This window comes from Pelmatolapia mariae, linkage group LG3_W (genome assembly GCF_036321145.2).
Source record: "Pelmatolapia mariae isolate MD_Pm_ZW linkage group LG3_W, Pm_UMD_F_2, whole genome shotgun sequence".
In the NCBI taxonomy this organism is placed as follows: domain Eukaryota; kingdom Metazoa; phylum Chordata; class Actinopteri; order Cichliformes; family Cichlidae; genus Pelmatolapia; species Pelmatolapia mariae.
Genome location: NC_086229.1, coordinates 128,420 through 142,116, shown reverse-complemented (window position 1 = coordinate 142,116; position 13,697 = coordinate 128,420). Strand labels below are relative to the sequence as shown.

General features: G+C 38.3%; 1 protein-coding gene across 1 annotated transcript; it reads left to right on the top strand.

The window, feature by feature from the left end:
* Nucleotides 1-3,723: 3,723 nt before the first annotated feature.
* Nucleotides 3,724-12,309, top strand: LOC134624129 (interferon-induced protein 44-like). The gene is made up of 8 exons (XM_063469108.1): nt 3,724-3,789; nt 3,867-3,908; nt 4,006-4,039; nt 4,177-4,372; nt 6,904-7,056; nt 7,196-7,367; nt 11,798-11,898; nt 12,046-12,309. The coding sequence occupies exons 2-8, from the start codon at nt 3,869-3,871 to the stop codon at nt 12,220-12,222; spliced, it is 873 nt and encodes a 290-aa protein (XP_063325178.1). The 5' UTR covers nt 3,724-3,789; nt 3,867-3,868; the 3' UTR covers nt 12,223-12,309.
* The last annotated feature ends 1,388 nt before the right edge of the window (nt 12,310-13,697 follow it).

Below are 13,697 nucleotides of genomic sequence, written 5' to 3'. Positions count from 1 at the left end.
CTGCACACCACCCTCAGCCACGTGGACAAGAAACAGGGTAACTATGTGAGAATGCTGTTTGTTGATTACAGTTCAGCGTTTAACACAATAGTGCCCAGCAGACTGTTCACAAAGCTGAGGGATCTGGGACGCAACAGCCGTCTGTGTGCGTGGGTGTTGGACTTCCTCACTGGCGGAACTCAGGTGGTGAGGGTGGGTAGATGCGTCTCTAACAGCATCACCATCAACACAGGAGCACCACAGGGATGTGTCCTCTCGCCACTGCTCTACTCCCTCTACACTTCAGACTGTGTGGCCACCCACAGCTCCAACACCATTGTGAAGATTGCTGATGACACAGTGGTGTTGGGTGCCATCTCCAACAACGATGAGGCGGCCTACATGGACGAAGTGAAGAATCTGGCATCATGGTGCCAGGACAACCACCTCCAGCTGAACGTCGGCAAGACCAAGGAGCTGGTAGTGGACTTCAGAATGAGTCAGCACAGAGACTACAAGCCCATTATCATCAATGGAGCTCCAGTGGAGAGGGTGCAGTCCTTCAAGTATCTCGGTGTCCACATCTCCTCAGACCTGACATGGTCTGCCCACATTCAGGTCCAGACCAAAAAGACTAGACATTCAATTAGGAACATTGTAACGTGATCAAACAATGAAATTACCTATAAACAAGGTCAATGAATGTGGCAATATGAATCATAATACGTAAATGTCCAGAAATATACAGTTAACAGTTGGTTTAACTAATAATGGATTGCATGCTTTGGGACAGACTGACAGAGGCGAGGCTGCCGTATCGCACCATCGGCCCCTCTGGCCATCGCCAGTAGGTGAAGTGTCTTGACCACGGACACAACGACCGAGAGTGTCCGAGCCAGTGCTCGAACCGGCAACCTTCTGATCACAAGGCGAACGGCCAACTCTTGAGCCACGATCGCCCTAACTAGCAATGATAACAATACTTATGTGATGTAACACAAGCTTATAGGGATCATGTTATATACTTTACCATAGCATTACATTTGAATTCAACAGTTCAATCTTTCAAATAACGGACAGATATTTGTGGAATCATGATACATTTGTGAATGTATTTTAACAATCTAAATATGCATATGTACAGACAGCTACATTTAATAATCATGACAATTATGTTTCATTACATTACAGTGATTTGACGTTAATTTACATTTGAAATGTGAAGTCAAGGTCTATTTACGTAACTTTAATGATATTCTAGAAGAACAGAACAAAAATCTTTTCTACGGTCGCAGCCATACCCGCGACCTTGTTGTTGTTAGTTCACATTCATTGGCCGATGCTTAGCGTCATTTTATTATGTGTCCCAACATCCAATAGCATATCACATTGTTTTCATGGCCACACCCTCACCCCAGGTGCAGAGGCCTATTTCTGTTCAGGAATGTTGTGAATACTTTGAGATTTATAGTAATTGCAATTCCTACCTCTACATTTATTTTATTTTTTTTAAATATAATTAGCACAGCGTGGCCGTGAACTGATTTAGATTGTGGCATGCAAAGGAATCTTAACTAAGAAGCTCAAAGAGAGAGATTGAGCTTGTTATTCAACCCCAAGCTGTTAGGGGAAGCTCTTTATTTAAACACTTTCCAGTGCTTCCATGTGCCTCAAGGTTCAACAACAGTAGAACAGAAGTCACTCATGGTACATGAGTGACATCCCGCTACAAAACAACAACTGTCAGTGACTCTGCACCACGGCACAAACACAACATTCAAGATAACAGTTAAAAGTAACTAACCATAAACAATTAAACAAGAACATCTAAACAGCAGCACATGTCCCAAGGCATGATGGGAGAGAACTAGCTGTTTCTGGATATATTTTTACGATCTAAATATGCTTATGTACAAAAAAATATATTTAAAAAACAAGTAAATTGTGTTTTACTATATTTACAGTGATGTTATGTTGTTTTACCTTTGACATGTAAGATCACAGTCTGCTTATGTAAATTGAATGATATCCTAGGAAGACAGTACAAAACTGTAAAAAATTACAGTAAAATACTTTGACATTACTATTTTTTCACCCGCTTGCTGCTACTACTGCACATTCACCCAATGTATATACTTCATATATAATGTTCTTCTTTCTACCCCCCCCCCCCATTTTTGCACATGTCGAGGAGCGTGTCAGGATACATTTCACTGTGTGTTATACTCGTATAACTATGCATGTGACAAATAAAGAACCTTGAACCTTGAAACTAAACAGAGCTCCCTGACAGGCACAGCCAATCACATTGGCCATATTTGTCACATGACATAGGACTCCAGTAGAGAACGTAATTTAACTCTTTCTGCACCGCTGGGTGGATGAGACGTTGACAGATCGTTTGTTTTTTTTCTATCGGGTTTGTTTTTCTTTACTTGAAGAGATCAAATTATTGGTGGGGACAATTCAGTAATCGCTGGATATTGGTGGGGACATGTCCCTTCCGTCCATGCCAAATCTACGCCCTTGGTGCACACGTCTAATGTCGCTCACAGTGGTCCACGGGATCGCTCAGGGAGTTTGTGTGTTCGCTCTGACACATGAAAAATTAGAGGGAACATTGAAGCCGGCCAAGGTCAAGAGCTGTTCACCCTCCGCTTGAACTTAGCTGAATTCCCCATTTCTGCCTCCTTTATTGACAACAGTGATTACACGAGTAAGCAGTTACACATTGTTCCATTAACACGTGACAGTCTTAAGCAGGCACGTGTGTGAGCAAAGTATACATCTGTCTGTGTCTGTGTGTGTGTGTGTGTTCCGCCATACCATACAAGGCTTATCAGTCGCCCCCATACAGGATGTGACCTTTCAACGAACTTAACATGTGTACGTGCCGAAAAGCAGAAGCGAACGTCTCGCTAAACTATAAAAACAGGAACTTACATCTTAGAAGAACAGACCCTTGTGGTTTCTAAATGTGTATAGCAACAAGACAGCTTCCTCCATCTTATGTATGGACAGAGTGCACACCGAAGCTTATAATATTTACTCTTTAAGTGTGCGTGTGTGTGGGAGGGTGGGTGGGGTGGGCTGCTTTTAACCATGTAAAGCACTTTGTGCTACATTTTTTGTATGAAAAGTGCTTTATAAATAAAGATTGATTGATTGATTATAAACCCTAATAAGGAGAAACATTTTATCAAAACACATACAAGCAATGGTTTTATATATCATATCACAAATGACAATCTCAAATTTTTACACTCACAATGATCTTCTGCATTTAACACAGAATTTATGGTGTTATACAAAACACGAGGGTTATGTCAATTAATAGCAATTAGTTGAGAAAAATAGGAGTTTTGGGCAGTCTTTACTGCCCTCTGATAAACTTTCCGGCGTGTCTTAAGAGCTTCCAGAGAGACGTGCAGCTTGTAATAATTCAGAACCTATTGTGTGGATACATGACTTTATATGATGGAAGTATATCAAACTCAACCAAATGAAAAACCACAGTTAAAATTTTATCATTTTCCATAAGTCACTAAGATAGTGACACAGCACATCTGTAATCAGTCTGACCACAGCACCTGGTCAGTCTGTAAGATTAAACATTTTCAGTAAACGTGAGAGTGGAAACATCAATATGTTGCTGTTTTTATGTTATCTATAAACAAGATGAAAATGAAAGTAACCTGTGAACCGGGGGGATTCTTAGAAGTCACGTGTTCTGTAAAAATGAAAGTAAAAACAGATTTGGAAGACTTTAAGACTGTGGATAGGTTCACATTCTGGCTTTGTCCAGCAAAGGTAGGTTCATTTTAATCCAAAGCAAAAATGAAATCATTTATTTAAACTTTGAATTAAGTAAATACTTCATGTTTCAGTTATGGGTTCTTCGTCTTCAAAAACAGCTCCTCCATCTCCACGTACGTTTATTCAAAAGCTATAATCATACGAGTTGTCATCCAATAAAAAATGTACTATACATTGACATTATTTTCTCTTTAAATTGTTTCTTGTCAGTTCTTGAAAACCCATGGAGGCAAATTAACTTTGGGTGAGTGAAGCTCATGGAAAAAAATACATTTTATTTACCGTATTCCTTCTATTTAGTCAGTGAACTATCCAGTTGTTGCATGTTAATTCATTTTTTCCATCTAAGGTGTGAGATAATATAATATTTCCTTTGAGCAGAAAGAACCCAACTGACCAGCATTTTGTGGAGAACTACAAACCTCAGGTTGAAGAACAAAAGCTTAGGATCCTCCTTTATGGTCCATTTGGAGCTGGAAAATCTAGTTTCATCAATTCTGTAAACACTGTCTTACAAAAGAGAGTACATCGTGAGGTTTTGGTGGAGAACATATCTGGTACCAGCTGCACCAAAGAGGTATGGACAGAGTACAACTATGCCAATAACAGTGAATATGTGACTCACTAAATAACTTGTAGCCAGAGCAGTGATCTGGCTGTATCCATGAATGTGCAAGTTGGTGAAGGCTTTTATCTATGTTTTACTGTCATGTATGCCAAGTTAACATTAGGGCTGGGTATCGCCACTGATTTCTAGAATCGATTCGATCCACGATTCGATTTGATTCAATTTAAATCTGGGAAATTTTGCCTCAGACAGTCAGAAATATTAGAATAGAATAGAATTAGAATAGAATAGAATTCAACTTTATTGTCATTGCACATGTCACAGGTACAGGGCAACGAAATGCAGTTTGCATCCATCCAGAAGTGCTTTAGTGATATAGATATATTACAATATATATTAGCAATAATATAGATGTGTAAGTATATTACAGAAATGGGTCTATTATGGTATGTTATAATGTACACGGTGTGAAGTATGTTATGAATATTCTATAACTATAAGTATGTACAGGCTGTAGTGAGTACAAGCTATGTACAGGCTATGAACAGGATATAAATGTGAAATAAAAACTATACAGAAATCTGAGATATACAGTTATACAGAAATGTGAACTATGCAAGTTATAAACAGTTGTAGGATTAAAAATTATCATATGTGCAGAATGATATTCACACAGAACTATACAGTAGTGCAGTTAGGATAATTGTGATAGTGATAAAGTGCTAGTGGTTGTGGGTGTGTGTATGTTCAGTCCATGAGTTTAACGTGGGTCAGATGTCAGGAGGCAGAGTTCAGGAGTCTGACAGCTGTGGGGAAGAAGCTGTTCCGGTACCTGGTGGTCTTAGTCCGGAGGCTCCTGTAGCGCCTCCCAGAGGGCAGGAGGGTGAAGAGTCCATGTGATGGGTGACTGGGGTCTCTGATGATTTTCCCAGCCCTTTTCAGACACCGCTTCCTGTAGATGTCCTTTATGGCAGGAAGTGGTGCTCCGGCGATGCGCTGGGCAGTTTTCACGACCCTCTGCAACGCCTTCCGGTCCGAGGCAGAGCAGTTCCCGTACCAGACAGATTATAATTCAGATCAGTGCATTTACATATTTTTGTATCTATAAAAAGGAAGCTGACACTCGCAAGACTTTATCAAAGGTGTGAGCGTCACAGCAGATGCTTTTGTGTCAAAGTAGCTGAAGATAAAACACAGAAAAACATGAAGGTGATTTTCCTGGCCTGGGATTTTATAAAAATATTCTGCAGTACATCAAAAACGAAAGAAAACCATTAATCAACATATGAACGTTACCTCTGACGTTACAGTGGTTTTATTAGAGACACGGCTAAGTGTTTTGCATTTTGCATAATTTTAAAAAGTTTAAATTTGTTCAGTATTGAACAGCAGAAATTAGGTTTTCTTTTTGGAAGAATGTAAAAGGGAAAAAAACAGCGGCCAACAGCGCTGTAAACAACAGTAGACTTGTGGGTATTATATTTAGACAGGAAACTGTTCTTGAAGTATACAGAGAGAGCAAGAGAGAGAGAGAGAGACACAGACAGAGAGAGAGAGAGAGACACAGACAGATAGAGAGAGAGAGCTGTGCATGAAGTGTGATTTTATCGTGGTGGAAGCAAAACAGCAAAAGTAAAAGGGAATTCATGACAATGTTTATGTGAAGCCAAATGTGAACCGTAGTTTGGATCTTCTTTTGCAGCTGGTTCAGTCAATATTGTTTGGAGAGAGATCAAACTAATAGCTTTAGAATCAGCGCAAAAAAGGCGTGACCCGCCGAAAACACCAGAGTCAGCGAGCTGTCGGCTTTCAGCCCCGACCCTGTCCTTGCCGTCAGGTGAGAAAGGCAACATCTCACTGATTCTGATCTGTCGGCAGGTCCGCGCTTTGTGTTTACGCCATAGTGCAGAATCCGTGTACCTGCTCTCATTTACTGTTTTAGCTGTTTGGTAGTTGTTGAAATTTTGTGAGGTTTAACCTGAGATTCTGGCGTTTCGGGGAAAATAAATTTATATTAAAAATCGATTCAGGATTTTAATGAATCGCTATCACGATCGATAAATAGATTATCAAAACCCACCCCTAGTTAACATGTGGTGGAGACCTGGCATTGTATAGTCTTATGTTCTGCCAAATGAATGCACCATGTTCAGATCCTATCAGTTACATTATTATTATTAGTTATATTACTAGATACAATAGCTATTATTGTCTAATTTCGTTAGCCTCTCCCCCATCACCAGCTTGTGTTACAAATGCCGCTTTCTCGTAGTAGTGGCACTCTATCAGTGCCAGATTCTCTATCAGATTCGCCCCTTGCTCACCACTTCTGGTTTCAAAAGGCCAAAATAGGAACTTACAAAATTTTCACCTTGAAGTTTCGGTATGGAATTCCACTAACCCAGGGGTGATGCTGTTTTGGCAACAACTTATGAAAATAACAAAATTCTTCTGAATTTATTATCATTATAGGACCTGTTTCTCAAAGCGTTTGAATGTGAAAATAAATAAATGTATTATTCTTCATATGTGATCCACAGTATAGAACCTACAGGATCCGGAATGGAAACACCTTTTACCCTTTTGTCCTAAATGACATGGCGGGGTTCAAAATCACCAGCAGAAGACAGAGAAGAATTCATGTGAAAGATGTCAAACAGGCACTGAAGGGTCGCATAAATGATGGTTACAAGGTAGAGTTATTTTTTAAATTCGGCAGTTTTAAAATTCTGACATTCAGTTAAAAGAAAAAGATCTTTATATTATTTTGGTAATTTTTCAGTAATTCATCATTTTACATTATTTGTTTTATATTTACACTTTATCTTTTAGTTCAACCCTGAAAATAAACTGTCAAAAGATGATAGATACTACAACAGAGCTCCAACTGAGAACGACAAAGTGCACGTTTTGGTTTGTGTTGTTGATGCCAACACTGTATCTCTGATGAATGATGCCACTGTGGAGGTAATGCAGGATGTCAGAGATGAAGCCAGTGATCTGGGTGAGCAAAAATCACTGTTTCTTCTTTTTACAATGGGAACTAACTGCCTTAAAAAATCTAATATAAGCCATCATTACTTGTTTTTGTTTATTGTCATTTCCGTGCAAACACCCATCAATAAAGAATAACACTTATTCACACTGTTAAGCTATTAGTCAGTTCTTAATTCCTTATTTTTAAAGCATTATTCTTTCTTAGTATATAATTTATAAATGCAAAATGTGATTGACAAAGTAATTAGATACAAATTTACATATATAATGACTAAGCTATGAGCTCATTGTATGTGAGTGTGTTAATAGAGGTTTAAGAAATACTTATTTTATAGTTAAGTATCTTGCTTGAGCTCATCAAAACAGAAGATTGTTTTTGCCTTATACTACGGTGGCCCTGAAGTGCAAACCACAAAAACAAATCACAAAACGCACAACAAATCTCTTAACGCAAAAACAAATTGAAAAGCGCAACAACAAATTCACTTAACGCAAAAACAAATTGAAAAGCGCAACAACAAATTGAAAAGCGCAACAACAAATTGAAAAGCGCAAAAACAAATTCACTTAACGCAAAAACAAATTGAAAAGCGCAAAAACAAATCACAAAACGCACAACAAATTGAAAAGCGCAAAAACAAATTGAAAAGCGCAAAAACAAATTGAAAAGCGCAACAACAAATTGAAAAGCGCAACAACAAATTGAAAAGCGCAACAACAAATTGAAAAGCGCAACAACAAATTCACTAAGCGCAAAAACAAATCACAGAACACACAACAAATTGAAAAGCGCAAAAACAAAAACCAAACCGGAAGAGGTAGGTACCAATGCTGCAACAACAGGCATCACTGATTGGGTGATGGATCCGGTAGCCTTTTGAACCGGAAGTTGTTCTGCCGAACGTGGTTATGAGAAAGAGCAGTCGACGGATCCCAATTCAGGGTCTGCAGCCCTAAAGTACGCAGCCTCAACGATCCTCAAGGGCCGCGTACTCAAAGACCACTAAGGCCGGAAGTGCGAGGCTTGTGAAATGGGACGGTCTAGCCTCCGTCGCGCTGCCCAGGTTGCCTAGCAACCATAACACCAACCGCTGGAAACGTTTCATACAGCTTTGACGGAAATGAAGGAGAACATATTTTGTTCGTGTGTTTGTTTCTACACGAGCTTTGTGTGATTTAATAAGTATCTGAGGCTGAGACCACAGGACTGTAAAATATGATTGCTGCCCTTCATATCTGTACTGAACAGTCATTTAAGATTAGCTAGTAAATAACAATTAGCTAATGTTGTTCATGAGACTAAAGTCAGTGTAAATATGATATGGCCAATATTATAGTTATTAATCATAAGTTATTACAGCAGTGAGTTTGAACTCTCAAATCAAATAACTTCTATTGTCACATCACATGTGCAGGTACACTGGTACAGCACATGTGAGTGAAATTCATGTTTACTGAGCTTCAGTAAAGATTCAAGTTGCAGTTATTTATATGTCCTATCACATTAAATCTTCACTCAAAGACAAGTATCTTTGACAGTGTATATGTAGATGTATTATATATAAGAGACAAATATTGTCCGTGTAATATGTTGGCATTACTAAATTTGGCTCAATGCTTACATATATGTGTAAAAAGAAAATGTACGAGCTGTGATAACTGTTGCTGATAAAATAAAGAGTAGACTGATATATTAAATATTCCTTTATTGGGTGAGAAAATCAGACCATGTCATAACTGCTTTAAGTCATACAGAATAGATATCAGAGCCTTAAACAGACTGACTTCTGCTAAATGGGTCAAACTGGGCAGAAAGTCTACAAACACATAACATCCTTATAGAATATGATGTAACACTATAGATCAACTTACCTCAGAATATATAAAGCATATAAACAATTACAGCAATATGATGCAACAAACACAGTAGTGCTACTAATCCAAAATACTCAAAGCTTCATAGAACTGAAACAAACATTTATTTTTAGCTCCATTCTGCTGCTGATACATACTTTAGGTTTCTGAATATTAAACTTGTTGCTGCCTTTCATAGTGTGTAACTTGAAGGCCCTGAGTACTTTCTCCCACACTGAAAACACTGGGATGATCAAATTATGTGAACATTACCTAATAATGATTCAGGACAGACAATTAGTTATGTTAAACTTTCCTAGCAGTCCTTCACAAACAGGGAACAGTCTGTCTATTCTCTCCATCTGTCAGCTGCTGCTGGCTCTTCCTCCTCCTCTTCCTCACACACTGCTGAGTTTGTCCTGGTGGATCATCAGGGGTGCAAAGCCTCACAGATGATGTGCAGCAGTGGGTCCCTCAGTCTGTCCTCACTCTGGACACTTGCAGTTGTCACACATGGAAATCAAATGTGTGATAAGCTGCAGGATTCAAACACAAGTGTAACTTATAAGCACATGTTCATACTTTTATTCCACAATCAGAGAGAAAGAAACAGAGAGAGAGTGCAGGACAGACAGACAGGTGACAGTCTCAGGTGTATACACTGCTACAAAACAGCACAAGAGAAGGAGGATTTAGTGTTTGTGTTATTATGAGTGCTAAACAAGAAGAGTCCCAGATGGTCCAGTGGACGCATGTGTGACTCCTGTGATTAAAGCATCTTTCTTTCAGCTTAACGAGTGAACCGTCAGCTCGTTCAAGCACACGTTAAAGTCCATTTGGCTCGACACCACCGAACAGAGGCAGCAATATAACATAGCTAACATTAACAGTGCAGTGAATCCTGCTTGTGCCGTGATATTCAGGACTGCAAACCGAGCAGCATCACTGACTTTCAGCTTGTTGTGTTTGTGGATATATGACTGACTTTAATTATCCATAAAATCATCACATTCTCTGTAGGATTAAGGTCAACTATTGTATTATTATATTTTAAATGCTTTAAAACAAAGTAAACGTTGAAAGTACAAACATCGCTAATGGCAAATAACGACATCTGGCCAACAGTAATGTTTTAATGTTCCTCATTATTAAACATTTGCACATAAAAAAGTGACATCATATTCAGTACTTACGTTTAACAGTTTACTCTTCGGCCGCTACGCTTCTGCCGTCAGCGGCAAAATTATCCACAGTGACTGCCGCGCTATGAATTGTGGAATATGTTGGGCCACGAAGTCTACCCCGCCACAGCCTTAAAATTCAGGGAAATGAAGGCCGAATTTGAGGACCGCATTTCGAGCAGCCTTTGAATTGGAACAGCCTTCGGCGCGCCGCTGTGACGTAATCGGCCTTAAAATGCATCCTTTAAGGCTGCAGACCCTGAATTGGGATACAGCCAACATGTTTTGTCCAAGTTGTGGAAAAAAGTTGTTAGAGCAGTCACCAAACTTCCGAACAGAACAACTTCCGGTTCAAAAGGCTACCGGATCCATCATCCAATCAGTGATGCCTGTTGTTGCAGCATTGGTACCTACCTCTTCCGGTTTGGTTTTTGTTTTTGCGCTTTTCAATTTGTTGTGTGTTCTGTGATTTGTTTTTGCGCTTAGTGAATTTGTTGTTGCGCTTTTCAATTTGTTGTTGCGCTTTTCAATTTGTTGTTGCGCTTTTCAATTTGTTGTTGCGCTTTTCAATTTGTTTTTGCGCTTTTCAATTTGTTTTTGCGCTTTTCAATTTGTTGTGCGTTTTGTGATTTGTTTTTGCGCTTTTCAATTTGTTTTTGCGTTAAGTGAATTTGTTTTTGCGCTTTTCAATTTGTTTTTGCGTTAAGTGATTTGTTTTTGCGTTAAGTGATTTGTTTTTGCGCTTTTCAATTTGTTTTTGCGTTAAGAGATTTGTTTTTGCGCTTTTCAATTTGTTTTTGCGTTAAGAGATTTGTTTTTGCGCTTTTCAATTTGTTGTGCGTTTTGTGATTTGTTTTTGTGGTTTGCACTTCAGGGCCACCGTATTATACAGCATTTGTAAGTGAAAATGAAAGAATTGAACAAGTGTGAGCTATCTTCACAACAGCAAATGGCACAAAGACATACAGAACATACAAACAGGAAGCAAACATAACCCACCTGAGATTTGCAGAATGTAGGTAAGCTCAGAGTCTAAACCAGAGTTTGTAAGAGAGGGCTACACTGAGCAATTGGAGCCACAGTGTATCAGTTTCTTTGCTAAAACACCCACAGTTTCCCCTTGTATATCCTGTACATTATCTCAACTGTCAGTTCTATTCCGCCAACATCAGACTTATATGTGCTAACGTAGCAGCTCCAAGTACCTGGTCTTTGGATTCACAGTTATAATCACAGTTCACAAATCACAGTCACAGTCGTAATCACAGTCATTTAGAAGTTATCAAATTTTTCACGAGTCTTCCTCATAGACCACAGTCTTTTATGTACAACCAGAAGTGTTAGGAAGCACTTATCTCACATCACAATCCATTCACCCAACATTTGTGTTGTATTTGGTCAGGGATTCCACAAGTGGCAATTTTTACCAAAATTGACGAGGCTTTTCCTGAGATAAACGATTATGTGACAGATGTCTACAAGAGCAAATCTCTGCAGCAAAAGGTATATTATTTTAATACAGTTTTATACAGAAATGCAATATAATTAAACTGTCAAAATAATTATCATATTTTTTTGTAATTCTGTTAACAACCCTGATCTTTGATCAGTAATTTCTGAACTTTTTTATTTTTTTTAATTTTTATTTAGATTCAGCAGTTCAGCAAACGTGTGGGCACCCCTATTCACTCTATTTTTCCAGTGAAGAACTACCATTCAGAAACAGAACTGAATCCTGCCATTGATGCCATAATAATGAACGCCCTGAGAAACATCATTGAAATTGGAAATGACTCTCTCAACGAAAAGTTACAATCCCAGAGCTAGACATCCACTGCACTGAAAGTGTAGTTTTGGTTCAAGTGTTAAAACCATTACAATCATTGTATTTGGTAAATTGTGTGTGAGTGAAAAGCATGGTTTGATTAAAAGTCTGAAATCAAGAAATTTAATGTCTATATTTCTCTGAAAATTTACAAGATGTGTTTTAAGACTAGTAGAAAAATAATAATCCTCCAAATTTGTTTTTTAAATGTTTATTATTAAAATTGTTGTAGTTTCCTGTATTACCATAATACACACATGAGGAAATTAGGGAGATATGAACCCCTGGGTGAACAAAAATTCCTCTGAATGTAATCAAGAAAACAAATCAAGAAGCAACTAAACATTGAAACCTCTGAAACAGAAGGGGGGACTTATAAGATATGAGTCTAATCTCCTTGGTGCCATCAAAATGGGAATCAACATGAAAAAAATTAAAAGAACTAAAACTTCAAAAATCGTAGAACAAAAATCCTCAAACAATATATATTTTTTAACAATATACCAATATAGCTAAAGGCCAGAGGTATAATACATCATTTCATCATCACACTGTTTTTATTACAGTAAAATTCTGCTTAAGTAATACAAAACATTACAAAAATTCAAATAAGAGTTTTTTGTCCTAAAAGGAGTCAAACTTAACAGAACTAAACTAAACTTTTTTATAAAGCTCCACAGCAAACTGCTGAACCAAAATCAAACTTAAATGAACAAAAAAAAACTACCAAACAACCGAAACACAAACAGAATCTTAAATACTGGCTGATTAGATCAACTAAAACACATGGGGGGAGACAAAAATGGCAACAACAACAACAAAAAAAAACGTAAATAAGTGAGATCTCCATAAGTCTGGAAAACACACAAAGCTTCCATAAAAAGGGAAGCAATCTTACTCTGGCAGGAGTTCTGGCCTACAGGGAATGGGACTTACAGTGGCTTGCAAAAGTATTCGGCCCCCTTGAACTTTTCCACATTTTGTCACATTACAGCCACAAACATGAATCAATTTTATTGGAATTACACGTGAAAGACCAATAAAAAGTGGTGCATACGTGAGAAGTGGAACGAAAATCAGACATGATTCCAAACATTGGAGTCAGTTAAATTAGCATCAAAGCATTTTTGATTCTGGATCCAACTCAATGCAAGAAGGCAAATGTGACCCAGCCTGTGTAGAAGGTTAACAGACTACATCATCCATCATTTTAATGGGTCACCTTTGACAGTTTTATGGACAAAGTGAGTTCAAAGATCAACAGGTGCAAAGCCAGCTGCACAGTAAAAACAATGAATGCTCCCGACAGTTTGGTCAGTTCTGCTGTCAAAAGTAATCTATAAATTTTGGAAATGAGGGGTTTTTGAAAACTTTGGGTAGTTTAGGCTGTCAGAGAGTGTCAGGTGCATCTTCAGCCGGGCCAACTTTAATTAACCCCATGTTTGGTCTTGTCACCAAAGGCCATCCCAGTTATACT